This window comes from Penaeus japonicus, unplaced genomic scaffold, assembly GCF_977035675.1.
Source record: "Penaeus japonicus unplaced genomic scaffold, GWHDUDI00000001_assembly GWHDUDI00000004, whole genome shotgun sequence".
Classification (NCBI taxonomy): domain Eukaryota; kingdom Metazoa; phylum Arthropoda; class Malacostraca; order Decapoda; family Penaeidae; genus Penaeus; species Penaeus japonicus.
The window spans coordinates 2,965,329-2,977,828 of NW_028234406.1; the positions used below are offsets into that span (position 1 = coordinate 2,965,329).

The 12,500-nt window shown below is 41.9% G+C and overlaps 1 protein-coding gene across 1 annotated transcript in view; it reads left to right on the forward strand.

The window, feature by feature from the left end:
• LOC122263573 (uncharacterized) overlaps positions 1 to 12,500 on the forward strand; it is a 76,063-nt gene that overhangs the window by 53,297 nt on the left and 10,266 nt on the right. The window contains exons 6-8 of the mRNA XM_086535426.1: positions 9,153 to 9,296; positions 9,809 to 9,981; positions 10,440 to 10,487. Of these exons, the coding sequence (XP_086391552.1) occupies positions 9,153 to 9,296; positions 9,809 to 9,981; positions 10,440 to 10,487 (365 nt within the window). The remainder of the gene's footprint in view (positions 1 to 9,152; positions 9,297 to 9,808; positions 9,982 to 10,439; positions 10,488 to 12,500) is intronic.

A 12,500-nucleotide genomic window follows, 5' to 3' on the forward strand; every position in this document is an offset into this window, starting at 1 on the left:
CGCGTGTTTTATCACGGTTGAGTTTTTTGGATTTTGTGTCAGTGTAGGATAAATTGAAGGAGCAAATGAGCGGGTTTTGTATAGGTTTACACTCGCATGCACACGCACACGCATACGCATACGCACATGCACACGCACACGCACACGCACACGCACACGCACACACACACACACACACACACACACACACACACACACACACACACACACACACACACAGAATATATTATGAATGATGTGTATTTTCCTACTTTTATTTTGTGTGTGTATTGCACAGAGCAACAATCAAACAGCGATTTACTTTAATATTCATTCTGAGCAAAAACCTTCCTTTTTTTACATCTTTTATTTCCCTTCTCATTCTGTTTCTTCATTTCCAAAATTACCTCAACAATGCTTTCATCATCGCCATTATATAACCCCCCTTCCTATCCCGCCCCTTCCCCCTTCCCCCTTCCCCCTTCTCCTTTCCTTTCTCCTTCTCTTTCTCCTCTCCCCCCGACTCCTTCTCTTCTTCTCCTTCTCTTTCTCTTTCTCTTTCTCTTTCTCCCCCCTCTCCTTCTCCTTCCCCTCTTCCCCCTTCTCCTTCTCCTTCTCCTCTTCACCCTTCTCTTTCTCCTCTCCCCCCTTCTCCTTCTCCTTCCCCTCTTCCCCCTTCTTCTCCTCTTCCCCCTTCTCCTTCCCCTCTTCCCCCTTCTCCTTCCCTTCTTCCCCTTCCCCCTTCTCCTTTTCTTCTTCCCCTTCTCCCTATCCCCGCCCCTTCACAATTACAATTCTTCAATTCTTCCTCTTGCCCGTCCCCCTTCCTCTCTCTTCCTTCCCCTTCCTTATCCCCCCCTTTCATTTTCTTCTTCTCCCTTCCCCTGTCCACCCTTCAGTTCCTCCTCCTCCCCCGTCTCTCTACCCTTCCCCCTCCCCCCTCCCCCTCCCCCCTCCCCCACCCCTCACTTCCCCCTTACTTCCAAGAATCTATTATGTCTCTTCTGGCTTTAGCTTCTTACGAAATATACTTTTATGTATAATTTTGGGTGGTTTGAGAGACCCCCCTACTCCTCCTCTTCCCTTCCCCCTCCCCTTCCCTCCCCACCCCTCCCCTCCCCTTCCCTCCCTTCCCCTCCCCTCCCCTCCCCTCCCCTCCCCTTACATACCAAAGCCAACCGTAACTCACTTGTGCGTGTTTTTGTCTGTCTGTCTGTATATGTGTATGTATGTATGTATGTATGTATGTATATGTTAGTGTTTGTGTGTGTGTGTGCGTGTGTGTGTGTGTGTGTGTGTGTGTGTGTGTGTGTGTGTGTGCGTGTGCGCATTTGTGTACGTATGTATTTATGTATGTATGTATTTCCATTCCTGCGTGTCTGTGTGAATTAGAAAGTAAAGAAATCCACAGACTTAATCATCTAACATTTATCAGAAGCTTAATGCATTCCCGTTGTTGTTGTTTTTTTTCACTTCATGTTGCAGAAATCAATCTCAAAAAAAGAAAAGAAAAGAAAAGGGCCAGAAGAAAGTTTGAAATTCCCTCTTGTATTTGAAGAGAAAATAAATCAAGCCACACAGAGCCCAAAAAAAAGAAAAAACTAAAAAAAAAGATCCGAGCGTTTGAGCCCCCCCCCCCCAAAAAAAAAAAAAAAGATCCGAGCATTTGAGCCCCCCCCAAAAAAAAAAAAAAAAAAAAAAAACAGATTCGAGCGTTTGTTCTTGAAATCCTGTACAGTGTGTCGGATTCTTGAGAAAACAAGTCGAAGAAACAACATGGTGGACACGCTACATCCGGTCAACGTGTTCCGACGCGACTGACATATTGTAACTATCTACGACGCTTCAAAAGTATTTCTTTTCTCTTACGTACGTAGATATACGAGAATAGATTAAATGATAAGTATATATTTGTTTAAATACGAAAATACATACGCGGGTACCGATAGAGAGAGATTTTATGTAGAATTTTTTTTTTTGACATTCGAACGAAGCCACATCCGTCGCCTTCGGACACATGCAAAGCCAGGTCATGGTACTCGTGTCAGCTGATCTGTCAACACGCGCCGACTGCTTTTTTTTTTTATTGCAATCCCGGAAGGAGCAATGACTCTAAATCTATTTAATTTTTATAACTTTTTACTTTTTTTTATCAATCAGCCATTACGTGATGCGATTTTTATTTTTTTTTTTTTTCCTTTCTTTCTTTCGCGAGATGGAAGAGATTGTCTCATTCCGTGTGTGAGATTAATGGCTTGGTCTTCGGTTGTTCCGATGCTCCGTGTTTAGAATGGAAGAATAAATTTAAGGTAATTAATTAATTAGGGAAATGAGGAATGGTGATCTGTGTTACATTCTTTAAAGAACTAAAGTCTGGTTAATGTTTTCACTTTGTCAGTATATGTAGACGGTATATCATAAAAATGTGTGTGTGTGTGCGTGTGTGTGTGTGTGTGTGTGTGTGTGTGTGTGTGTGTGTGTGTGTGTGCGTGTGCATGTATGTGTGTGTTAGTGAGTGTGCGTGTGTGCGTGTGCGTGTGCGTGTGCGTGTGCGTGTGCGTGTGCGTGTCAAAATGGACATCCGTGTCAAGACCACTTCACATCCGGAATTTCCCCTCAACTTAACAGATGCCAAACTTCTCTATCCCAATCGCTTCTGTTTTCTAAGATGTATAATCTCCGTAAATATCTATTGTTTGTATTCATTGCCTCTATTGTGTTTCCTTTGGTGTAGCTTCAGTGCCTCTGTTCTTAGATTTCTGTGCATTTCTTAGGTAATATGCTAGATATCTACACTTTTCTCTTGTTCCTAGTATTAGTATGTTAGATGTTTATGCATTTATGTCAAGGTTAGTCTAATATATTTCTATACATCTCAATAAAAAAGACTTATTAGATAGTCTGCATACATCTATATACATTTCATCTCGACATACATACTACAGATTCATACATTTCTATTCGTCTCAATACAATAGCTCTATATAGATCACCATACGCCTCAACCCTTAATATAATAGATATTTATATTTTCCTATGCCTACCAACCTATCTCTCTACATCTCTCTATATCTCAACCTCTGTCTTTACCACCTCAACCTCTGTCGCTACCACCTCAACCTCTGTCTTTACCACCTCAACCTCTGTCGCTACCACCTCAACCTCTGTCTTTACCACCTCAACCTCTGTCGCTACCACCTCAATTCTCTGTCTTTACCACCTCAACATCTCTCGCTACCACCTCACTCAGCCTCTATCGCTACCACCTCACTCAACCTCTGTCTTTACCACCTCAACCTCTGTCTTTACCTCCTCAACCTCTGTCGCTACCACCTCAACTCTCTGTCTTTACCACCTCAACATCTGTCTTTACCACCTCGACCTCTGTCGCTACCACATCAACCTCTCTCGCTACCACCTCACTCAACCTCTATCGCTACCACCTCAACCTCTATCTCTACCACCTCATCTCTCTGTCGCTACCACCTCGGTCCGCGTACCGTACCGTACCGTACCAACACAACAGCTGGTACGCGAATACTATTACTACCAGTCACGGTTCCCACGCCAGGTCCGACTGTCCAGATTCCGGTCGCGGCGATAGCGGAAGTCCGTGAGTTAGAGAGAATTGGAAACTCGGGTGATAATTCTATTGATTTTCTTGAAGGCGAGCGATTGTGGAAACAGATGTTCTGCCGCCGGTGGACATGGCGGTTTCCGAGTCATGATAGAAAAAAAGGAAGAAAGAAAGAAAGAATAAAAAGATATATATGAAGTAAAATCGCGGATATGTATGTATGTAATGGGGAGATTACTTTGCGTTTTTCTTGTAGTTTTTTCTTGTAGTTGTATTGTATTTGGTGTTGCTGGAATCTATTCGAAATGTATATGTACGTCGAGGAATATAGTGATAGTTCAGTCCCCCCAAAAAAGAATGCCCTATTTTAAGTCAATAAACAAGAATGTCAATTTGAATCCGAAAGTGCATGTCACCCAAGATTTTCCACGATTTTTCATCATCATCAGAGGAACTGTCATGCATAAAACATATCGCGACACAGTTCAACAACCGCCATTGCAAAGAGAAAATAAAAGAAAAAGATTAAAAAAAAAGTTATATATCAAACTATTTATCTTTTTTTATATAGATAATTAAAGACTAAACATACAATGAGTCAGATGATCGGAATGCTTATTTAATAAAAAAAAGAAAAAAAAAGAGAGATGAAACGCGTAAAAAAAACTAGTCACACGAAGGTTTATTTTCTATTTTTTTTTATTTTTTTTATTTTTTTTTTATTTTCTTCTAAATCCCCGAAGCAGACAGGAAAATATCTTGGTCGGACGTGTGGAATCTCCCTGGGAAGAAAACGAGGTTAAATGATGCTCACGGGAGGGCAGGGAAATAAGAATTTTCTCTTGCTTTCTTTCTTTCTCTTTTTCATTCTTTTTCTTTTTCTTTCTCTTTCATTTTCTTTCTTTGTCTTTCTCTTTCTCTTTCTCTCTCTCTCTCTCTTTCTCTTTATCTCTCTCTCTCTCTTTCTCTCTCTCTCTCTCTCTCTCTCCCTCTCACCCTCTCCCTCTCTCTCTCTCCCTCTCTCCCCCCCTCTCTCTCCCCCTCTCCCTCCCACCCCTCCCCTCCCTCTCTCTCTCCCTCTCTCCCCCATACCTCCCTTCCTTCCCCCCTCACCCTCCCTCTCCCTCTCCCTCTCCCCCCCTCACCCTCCCCTCCCTCCCCCTCACCCCCCTCACCCTCCCTCTCCCTCTCCCTCTCCCTCTCCCTCCCCTCCCTCCCCCCTCCCCCCCTCCCCCTCTCTCTCCCCTCCCTCTCCCTCCCCCCTCTCCTTCTCCCCCTCTCTCACCCTCTCCCTCTCTCTCTCTCCCTCCCCCCTCTCCTTCTCCCCCTCTCTCACCCTCTCCCCCTCTCCTTCTCCCTCTCTCCCATCCCCACCCCCACCCCTCTATTTCTCTCTCTCTCTCTCTCTCTCTCTCTCTCTCTCTCCCTCTCAGGTTGATGCTCCTTCGAATCGTTCTTCTACTTTATTACGGGAAATAGCTCCGGCCGGAAGTCGCTATCGTTGGGTGACGAACGTGAGAAGATTTGTCGAAGGGAACCGAGGGAGGGAGGGAGGGAGGGAGGGAGGGACGCAATGCTTGCAATGTGGCAGTGTTGCAGTGTGTGTGTGTGTGTGTGTGTGTGTGTGTGTGTGTGTGTGTGTGTGTGTTATTGGCGATGTCGTTTGGAGTTGATTCGGCCGGGGTGGGGAGCGGTTGGGGGGGAGGGTGAGGGAGAAGGTCTGTGCTATTGGAGTGATTGCTTACGTTGGACGTTGGGTTGGTTGATGGATAGATGGATGGATGGATGGATGGATAGGTGTGTTTGTGGTTGTGTGTGTGTGGTTGTGGTCGTGTGTGTCAGTGTGTGTGTGTGTGTGTGTGTGTGTGTGTGTGCGTGTGTGCGTGTGTGTGTGTGTGTCTGTCTGTCTGTCTGTCTGTCTGTGTATGTTTGTATATATGTATGTTTGTATGTATGTATGTGTGTATGTATGTATAGTGGTTACGTACGTGCTTATAGGTAGATAAACTTATAGATAGATAAGTAGATTGAAAGATAGATAGAGGGTATATACGTGTATGGGTGTGAGATAAATGATATTCACGTTTATGTCGGCGTGTTTGCAGTATATTGCTAAGAATATGCATTTAGACATCTTTGTAACAACAGCGTTTTGAAACTAATAAATCTCTTATCAACATTTATAATAGACGAATTACAATGACACTTCCACTTCGAACTCGACCCAAAAATCAACCAAAAAAACAAACAAACAAAAAAACGACAACCAAACACCCAAAATGAAAATGAAAATACAAACACCAAACGATAAGAAGATAGAGAAAAGAAGAAGGAGAAGAAGACGAAGACGAAATAGAATAAAAAAGAGATAAAGACGAGAAGAAGAATCACATAGATAGAAGAAGAAGAAGACGAAGAGGAAGAAGAAGACGAAGAGGAAGAAGAAGACGAAGAGGAAGAAGAAGAGGAAGACGAAATAGAATAAAAAAGACAACAGATAAAGACGATGAGAAGAATCACATAAATAGAAGAAGAAGAAGACGAAATAGAGAAAAAAAAAACAGATAAAGACGAGAAGAATAATCACAGAAATAGAAGAAGAAGAAGAAGAAATAGAGAAAAAAAAAACAGATAAAGACGAGAGGAAGAATCACTTAAATAGAAGAAGACGAAGAAGAAGACGAAATAGAATAAAAAAAAACAACAGATAAAGACGAGAAGAATAATCACATAGAAGAAGAAGAAGACGAAGAAGAAGAAGAAGAAGAATACGAAACAGAATAAAAAAAACAACAGATAAAGACGAGAAGAATAATCACATAGAAGAAGAAGAAGACGAAGAAGAAGAAGAAGAAGAATACGAAACAGAATAAAAAAAACAACAGATAAAGACGAGAAGAATAATCACATAGAAGAAGAAGAAGACGAAGAAGACGAAGAAGAAGAAGACGAAACAGAATTAAAAAATACAGATAAAGACGAGAAGAAGAATCACATAAATAGAAGAAGACGAAGAAGAAGAAGAAGACGAAATAGAATAAAAAAAACAACAGATAAAGACGAGAAGAATAATCACATAGAAGAAGAAGAAGACGAAGAAGAAGAAGAAGAAGAATACGAAACAGAATAAAAAAAACAACAGATAAAGACGAGAAGAATAATCACATAAATAGAAGAAGAAGAAGACGAAGATGAAGAAGAATACGAAACAGAATAAAAAAAACAACAGATAAAGACGAGAAGAATAATCACATAGAAGAAGAAGAAGACGAAGAAGAAGAAGAAGAAGAAGAATACGAAACAGAATAAAAAAAACAACAGATAAAGACGAGAAGAATAATCACATAGAAGAAGAAGAAGACGAAGAAGACGAAGAAGAAGAAGACGAAACAGAATTAAAAAATACAGATAAAGACGAGAAGAAGAATCACATAAATAGAAGAAGACGAAGAAGAAGAAGAAGACGAAATAGAATAAAAAAACAACAGATAAAGACGAGAGGAAGAATCACTTAAATAGAAGAAGACGAAGAAGAAGAAGACGAAATAGAATAAAAAAAATGATAAAGACGAGAAGAAGAATCACATAAACACACAAGAACAAAACCTCGACGACAAGATGAGACAACCGCGTCTTAAAAGGAAAAATAAAAAAAACGAAGAAAAACGGAAAAACGAACGAGCGAGGCAAGAAGTCCTCGCCGTGTGGAAGTTATGTCCGTAATTACACGCAATCTACTTGATAATGCTCGCCCGTATTAAGAGATATAAAAATGTTTGGTCGGCGGGGATATCCTTGTGGTGTGGGTGGGGTGGGGTGGGTAGGGTGGGATGGGGGGGGGTCGGGGGCTGGTTTTGTGTGCGTGTGTGTATGCGAGAGAGAGAGAGAGCGCGCGTGTGTGTGTATGTGTGTGTGAGAGAGAGAGAGAGAGAGAGAGAGAGAGAGAGAGAGAGTGTTGTGTGTGTATGCGTGAGAGAGAGAGAAAGGCAGAGACAGAGACAGACAGAGCCAGAAAGAGACAGACAAAACGTGAGAGAAAGAGAGAGAGAGAGATAGAGCGAGAAAGAAAGATTAAAAGACAGAGACAGAGAGAGAGAGAGGGGATGGGGTGGGAGGGGGCGTGCTAGCGGTCAGAGAAGACGTAGATGAATAGAGTGCGGGCGAGGGTGGTAGAGGGAAGCGAGGGTGCAGTTAGAACTAAGGTTTCGTAATGGGGCGAGATTGCAACACTGCACAAATAACGTCAAGATGATTTACACGGGTTCTGTGGCATGTTATATTCAACGTCGTGGTGTTTTATTTATATTTAGGGGGGGACGGGGGCGGGGGAGGGGTCTTTTAAGTAAGATGATGCCCCCCCCCCTCTCGATCTCTCTCTCTTTCTTTCTCTTTCTCTTTTTCTTTTTCTTTTCTCCCCCCCCCCCCTCTCTCTCTCTCTCTCTCTCTTTTTCTCTCTCTCTCTCTTCTCTTTCTCTTTCTATCTCTCTCTCTCTCTCTCTCTCTCTCTCTCTCTCTCTCTCTCTCTCTCTCTCTCTCTCTCTCTCTCTCTCTCTCTCTCTCTCTCTCTCTCTCTCTCTCTCTCTCCCTCTCTCCCCCTCACTTTATCTCTCTCTCTCCCTCTCTCTCTTTCTCTATCTCTTTCTCTTTTCTATCTCCCTCCCTGTCTCTCTCTCTCTCTCTCTCTCTCTCTCTCTCTCTCTCTCTCTCTCTCTCTCTCTCTCTCTCTCTCTCGTCTTTGTTCTTCCCCCTCATTCTTTGCGGTTTCATTCTGATGATTCTCATTTTCAGTTTTATATCTATAATATATGCGCTTTCGTACCGCCATGATGTCTTTTTTTTTATGCAGCGCTTTAGGAGACGTTTTTTTTAATGTTGATCGTGCAACTGCAAGTCAATTTCTGTTTGGGAATTGACCTTCTTTTGAGGTGAATCTGAATAACTTTAATTTTTTTCTAATTGGTGATTTTGGCATGTCGATTTCTAGAAGCTCGTGGTTGCGCATTCACATCTGACGTGCTTTCGAGATTTTAAGGGAGGGAAGGAGGGAGGGAGGGAGGGAGGGGAGAGGAAAGGAGTATTAATTATTAATATTAATGATTATTAATGAGTATTGTTAATGACTATTAATGAGTATTATTAATGAGTATTAATGAGTATTAATGAGGAAAGGAGTGAGGGAGGGAGGGAGGGAGAGAGGAAGGAAAAGAGAGAGAGTGAGAGAGAGAGGGGGGGGAGGAAGAGGGCGAGAGGGAGAGGAGTGAGAGGAGCAAAGTAAGGAGAGGGAGAAATAGAGGGAGGGGAAAAACTCGCAAAGTGCAAGGTGCAAAAATTTTAAATCAACACGCGAACCCACATTAAAAAACTCCGCACAATTCACAACAGAAATAAAACTCCGCTTTCCTATCAGAAACAACCCACACTCTATCAACCACATTAGACCCATCTAGACTACAAACAAAATCTCAAAATTACACCCATCCCCCCCACCTCCACCCTCTACCCACCCTCATCGCATTTAAATCTTTCCGTCGCATTTCACCTTCAATCAAATTTCACAGCCATTTTTTTTTTCTCTCTCTCTTCCCCCCTTTCGTAGATGTACAAGATCGAAGAAGGAACTGGAAGTATTTTCCTCTCCCTTTCCTACGACTCAACGTGTATCAACAAGTTGCATTCTGCGTGGGAAGGATACGAGACTCTGGTTCTTACGCCCACTGCGCCCAAACCGCCCGCTGCTGAGGTAAGTTGATTTGGATGTTTATTTATTTATTTATTTATTTATTTATTTTATTTTTATTTTTTATTTTTTTTTCTTTTTTTTTTGTAGGTGATGTGGTCGGATATGTGTATAGGAGATGGATGTATTTCTTTTAGTTTATGGTATTGCAAGTTTAGTGTTTGGTCTGTACGTTACGCTGTTTTTTTGTTTTTTTTCTATTCTTATGGGGTGGGGTCTTGTGTTTTTGTTTTTTATTAGACTGTGGATGTTTTTAATCACATAAGAAAGCATAATAATATGGAATAGTTTTTTTCTTTCTTAATTCTCATGGATATTTTGATTAATAGCAAGAAATGAAATAGTGCCAATAGAACATCAAAACAAAACGATTTACAGAATAACATTTTTACCATGTAACATTCAATTTTCCAAAATATTACAGCATTCATATAACATCAATCCCGAAAAAAAAGAAACTTAGTATAAAAAGCAACTTAACCCCAACGCCCATTTTACCTCCCCCGGTGCCACAGGCGACGGCAGCAAAGTGCCAGTACCCAGACTGGGCCCAGGGACAGTGGGAGAACCTGAAGGTGGAGGGCAACCAGCTGACATACACCGACCTCATCTCCTACAAGACCTACCGAGCCTACTGTCTGGAGGAGGAGATAGCTGGCCTGATCCCCGTCTACACGCAGTCTCAGTGGTAAGTGGGTTGTTTTTGTTTCGAGAGACGGAGTTGCTGTTTTCTTTGAGTGCCGTGTGTGTGTGTGTGTGTACATATATACATATATATATATCTATGTATGCATGTATGTATGTATGTATGTATATATATTTATATTTCTTTTATTTATGTAATTATATACATATATATATATATTTATATATATAATACATACATATATACATATATACACACACACTTATATATGTATATATATGTGTTTTTGTGTGTATATATATATTTATTTATTTATTCATATGTATAGATATACATATACATATATATGTATATATCTATAAATATATATATAAATATATACATATATATATATTTATATTTATATTTATATATATAAATTCTCACATAAGACGAACCTCTCCTCGCTTAACTTCAGCCACTTGGAAGGCAATATTAAACGTCCATACATTTTTCGTTAGTATATCTGCCCTGACACAAAGCGCCCGTCTCTGCAAGCGCCGTGTCACGTGCTGACGTCATGGCTTCCTGGCACGAGGGACAAAGGACTACAAGGGCGGCTAACCAAGCATCGCGACGCCCATAAAACACGCGCGGGCGGGGCTACCTCGGATAATGCCGGAATGTCGATGTGCGATGAGATATCCGACGACGGCGACGAGTCCGGAGTGACCTTGGCAAGGTCATAGACTCCTTCGTTTTGTTTGGTCGATCGATGCAAATTTTGAGGGATATTTTTTTTTTTTTTTTTTTTTTGCTTGCTTGCTTGCTTGTACTTCAGTGGTAATTTCGTGACTTTTTGTTTTCTTGAGATGGTTTGGTTTTGGTGGTGACGAGCCGCCCATCAACTTCAAAGCATTCGCAAGCATTTTTTTTTTAAACCCGTCCTTTATCAATACTCTTTAAAAAAAAAATCAAAAATCCAATATCCACAATTAAACTAGACCCAAAAACAGAAAGAAAAAAACAAAAATCCAGATACGAATTTAACAAAATGTATTAAATACGCCAATGTCTTACCGACAATAAGATCAGTCGTGTGTGAACCAACAGTTTAGACACGAAATAGATCACTTCGCCGGGAAATCCTTGAGGCGGTGGTGATTAGAACTAAGTGGCGGTGTAGTTAAGGGTAGTTAGCTAGGCCAAGCTACTGAGTCAGGTCCTGTGGGGTTACACGCCCTTCCGGCTACGACGTAGTCCCTGTTTCCTTTTAACCTTTTTTTTTTTTTTTTTTTTTTTTGCGAGCGCGTAGTTCCGGAATGCTTGAGGACTGAGGACGAGCTATAGTATCCTGAGATATGTTTTTTTTCTTTTCTTTTCTTTTCGACGAAGAATAAATCGGGGAAAAAAAAATGTTCGTAACTTTTTTTTCCAAAATGTGTCCGAATATATATGATATGTAACACCCGCATCATAACGCTATTTCTTCCCACACTTTTCTGGACGTTGGATTATCCCTCCAATAATACTGACCCTCCAATCGCCCCTCCCTCTTCCGCCCTCCTCCTCCTCCTCTCTCTTCCTCTTCATCCCTCCTGCTGTATCCCCTCCCTCCTACTCCTCTCTCTTCCAACCTCTCCTCCTCCTCCTCCCTCCTGTCGTATCCCCTCCCTCCCTCCCTCCTCCTCCTCCCTCCTGCTGTATCCCCTCCCTCCTCCTCTTCTCTCTCTTCTTCCTCCACCTCCTCCGCCTCCTCTTCCTCCCCTCTCTCTCTCTTCTTCTTCCTCCTCCTCCTTCTCCTCCTCCTCCTCCTCCTCCTCTCTCTTCCACCCTCTCTCCCTCCTCCTTCTCCTCCTCCTCCTCCTCCTCCTCCTCCTCCTCCTCCTCTCTCCTCCTCTCTCCTCCACCCACCTCCTTCCCTTCCCGTCCCGTCCTCCCTCGGGCTAAGAAACAGAGGGAGAGACAGACGCCTGCCGTAGGGACGCCAGGTACCAAGGGACGCGTGGCTCCAGGATGGGGGAGGAGTTTAAATGTCCCCGACCAGAGAGCGAACATATATTTCCGTAGGTGTTAAAGGGTGGACAAGTGAAAGTTGGAGAGAGAGAGAGAGGGGCGTGTGTGTGTTGGGGGGGTAGGGGGGGCGCTTAACACCTTGACTATACGACTGCTTGTAACGACGCCCGGTCACCGTATGGGCTATAAAGTTTACTTGATTAAAGTTGTGTGAGTTATTATCCCATAAATTAAGACATTGCGCTCTGAGCTATATTTACGATCTGTTTGGTCTTCTGTTTAGGGAAATTTTTAGGGAGACTTCGATGCGGGTGGAAATAGTGATCCAAAATTATTATATCCCTTCTGCTCATCGTAGGTCTTGATGTTATGAATTTGTTTTGTAATTGGGGTCGCTTATTTTTTATTCTCTTTTCTATGCTTTTTCTTCTAATGAAATGAGATATTATATATGTTATTATAGATGTTTTTTTTTTCAATGGGAATTTAGTACTTTTTAACGGTTTAAAATTGAGTTTATTCCTAATTTTAGATTTTTTTTTCTCACTGTTGATATTTCTATACTT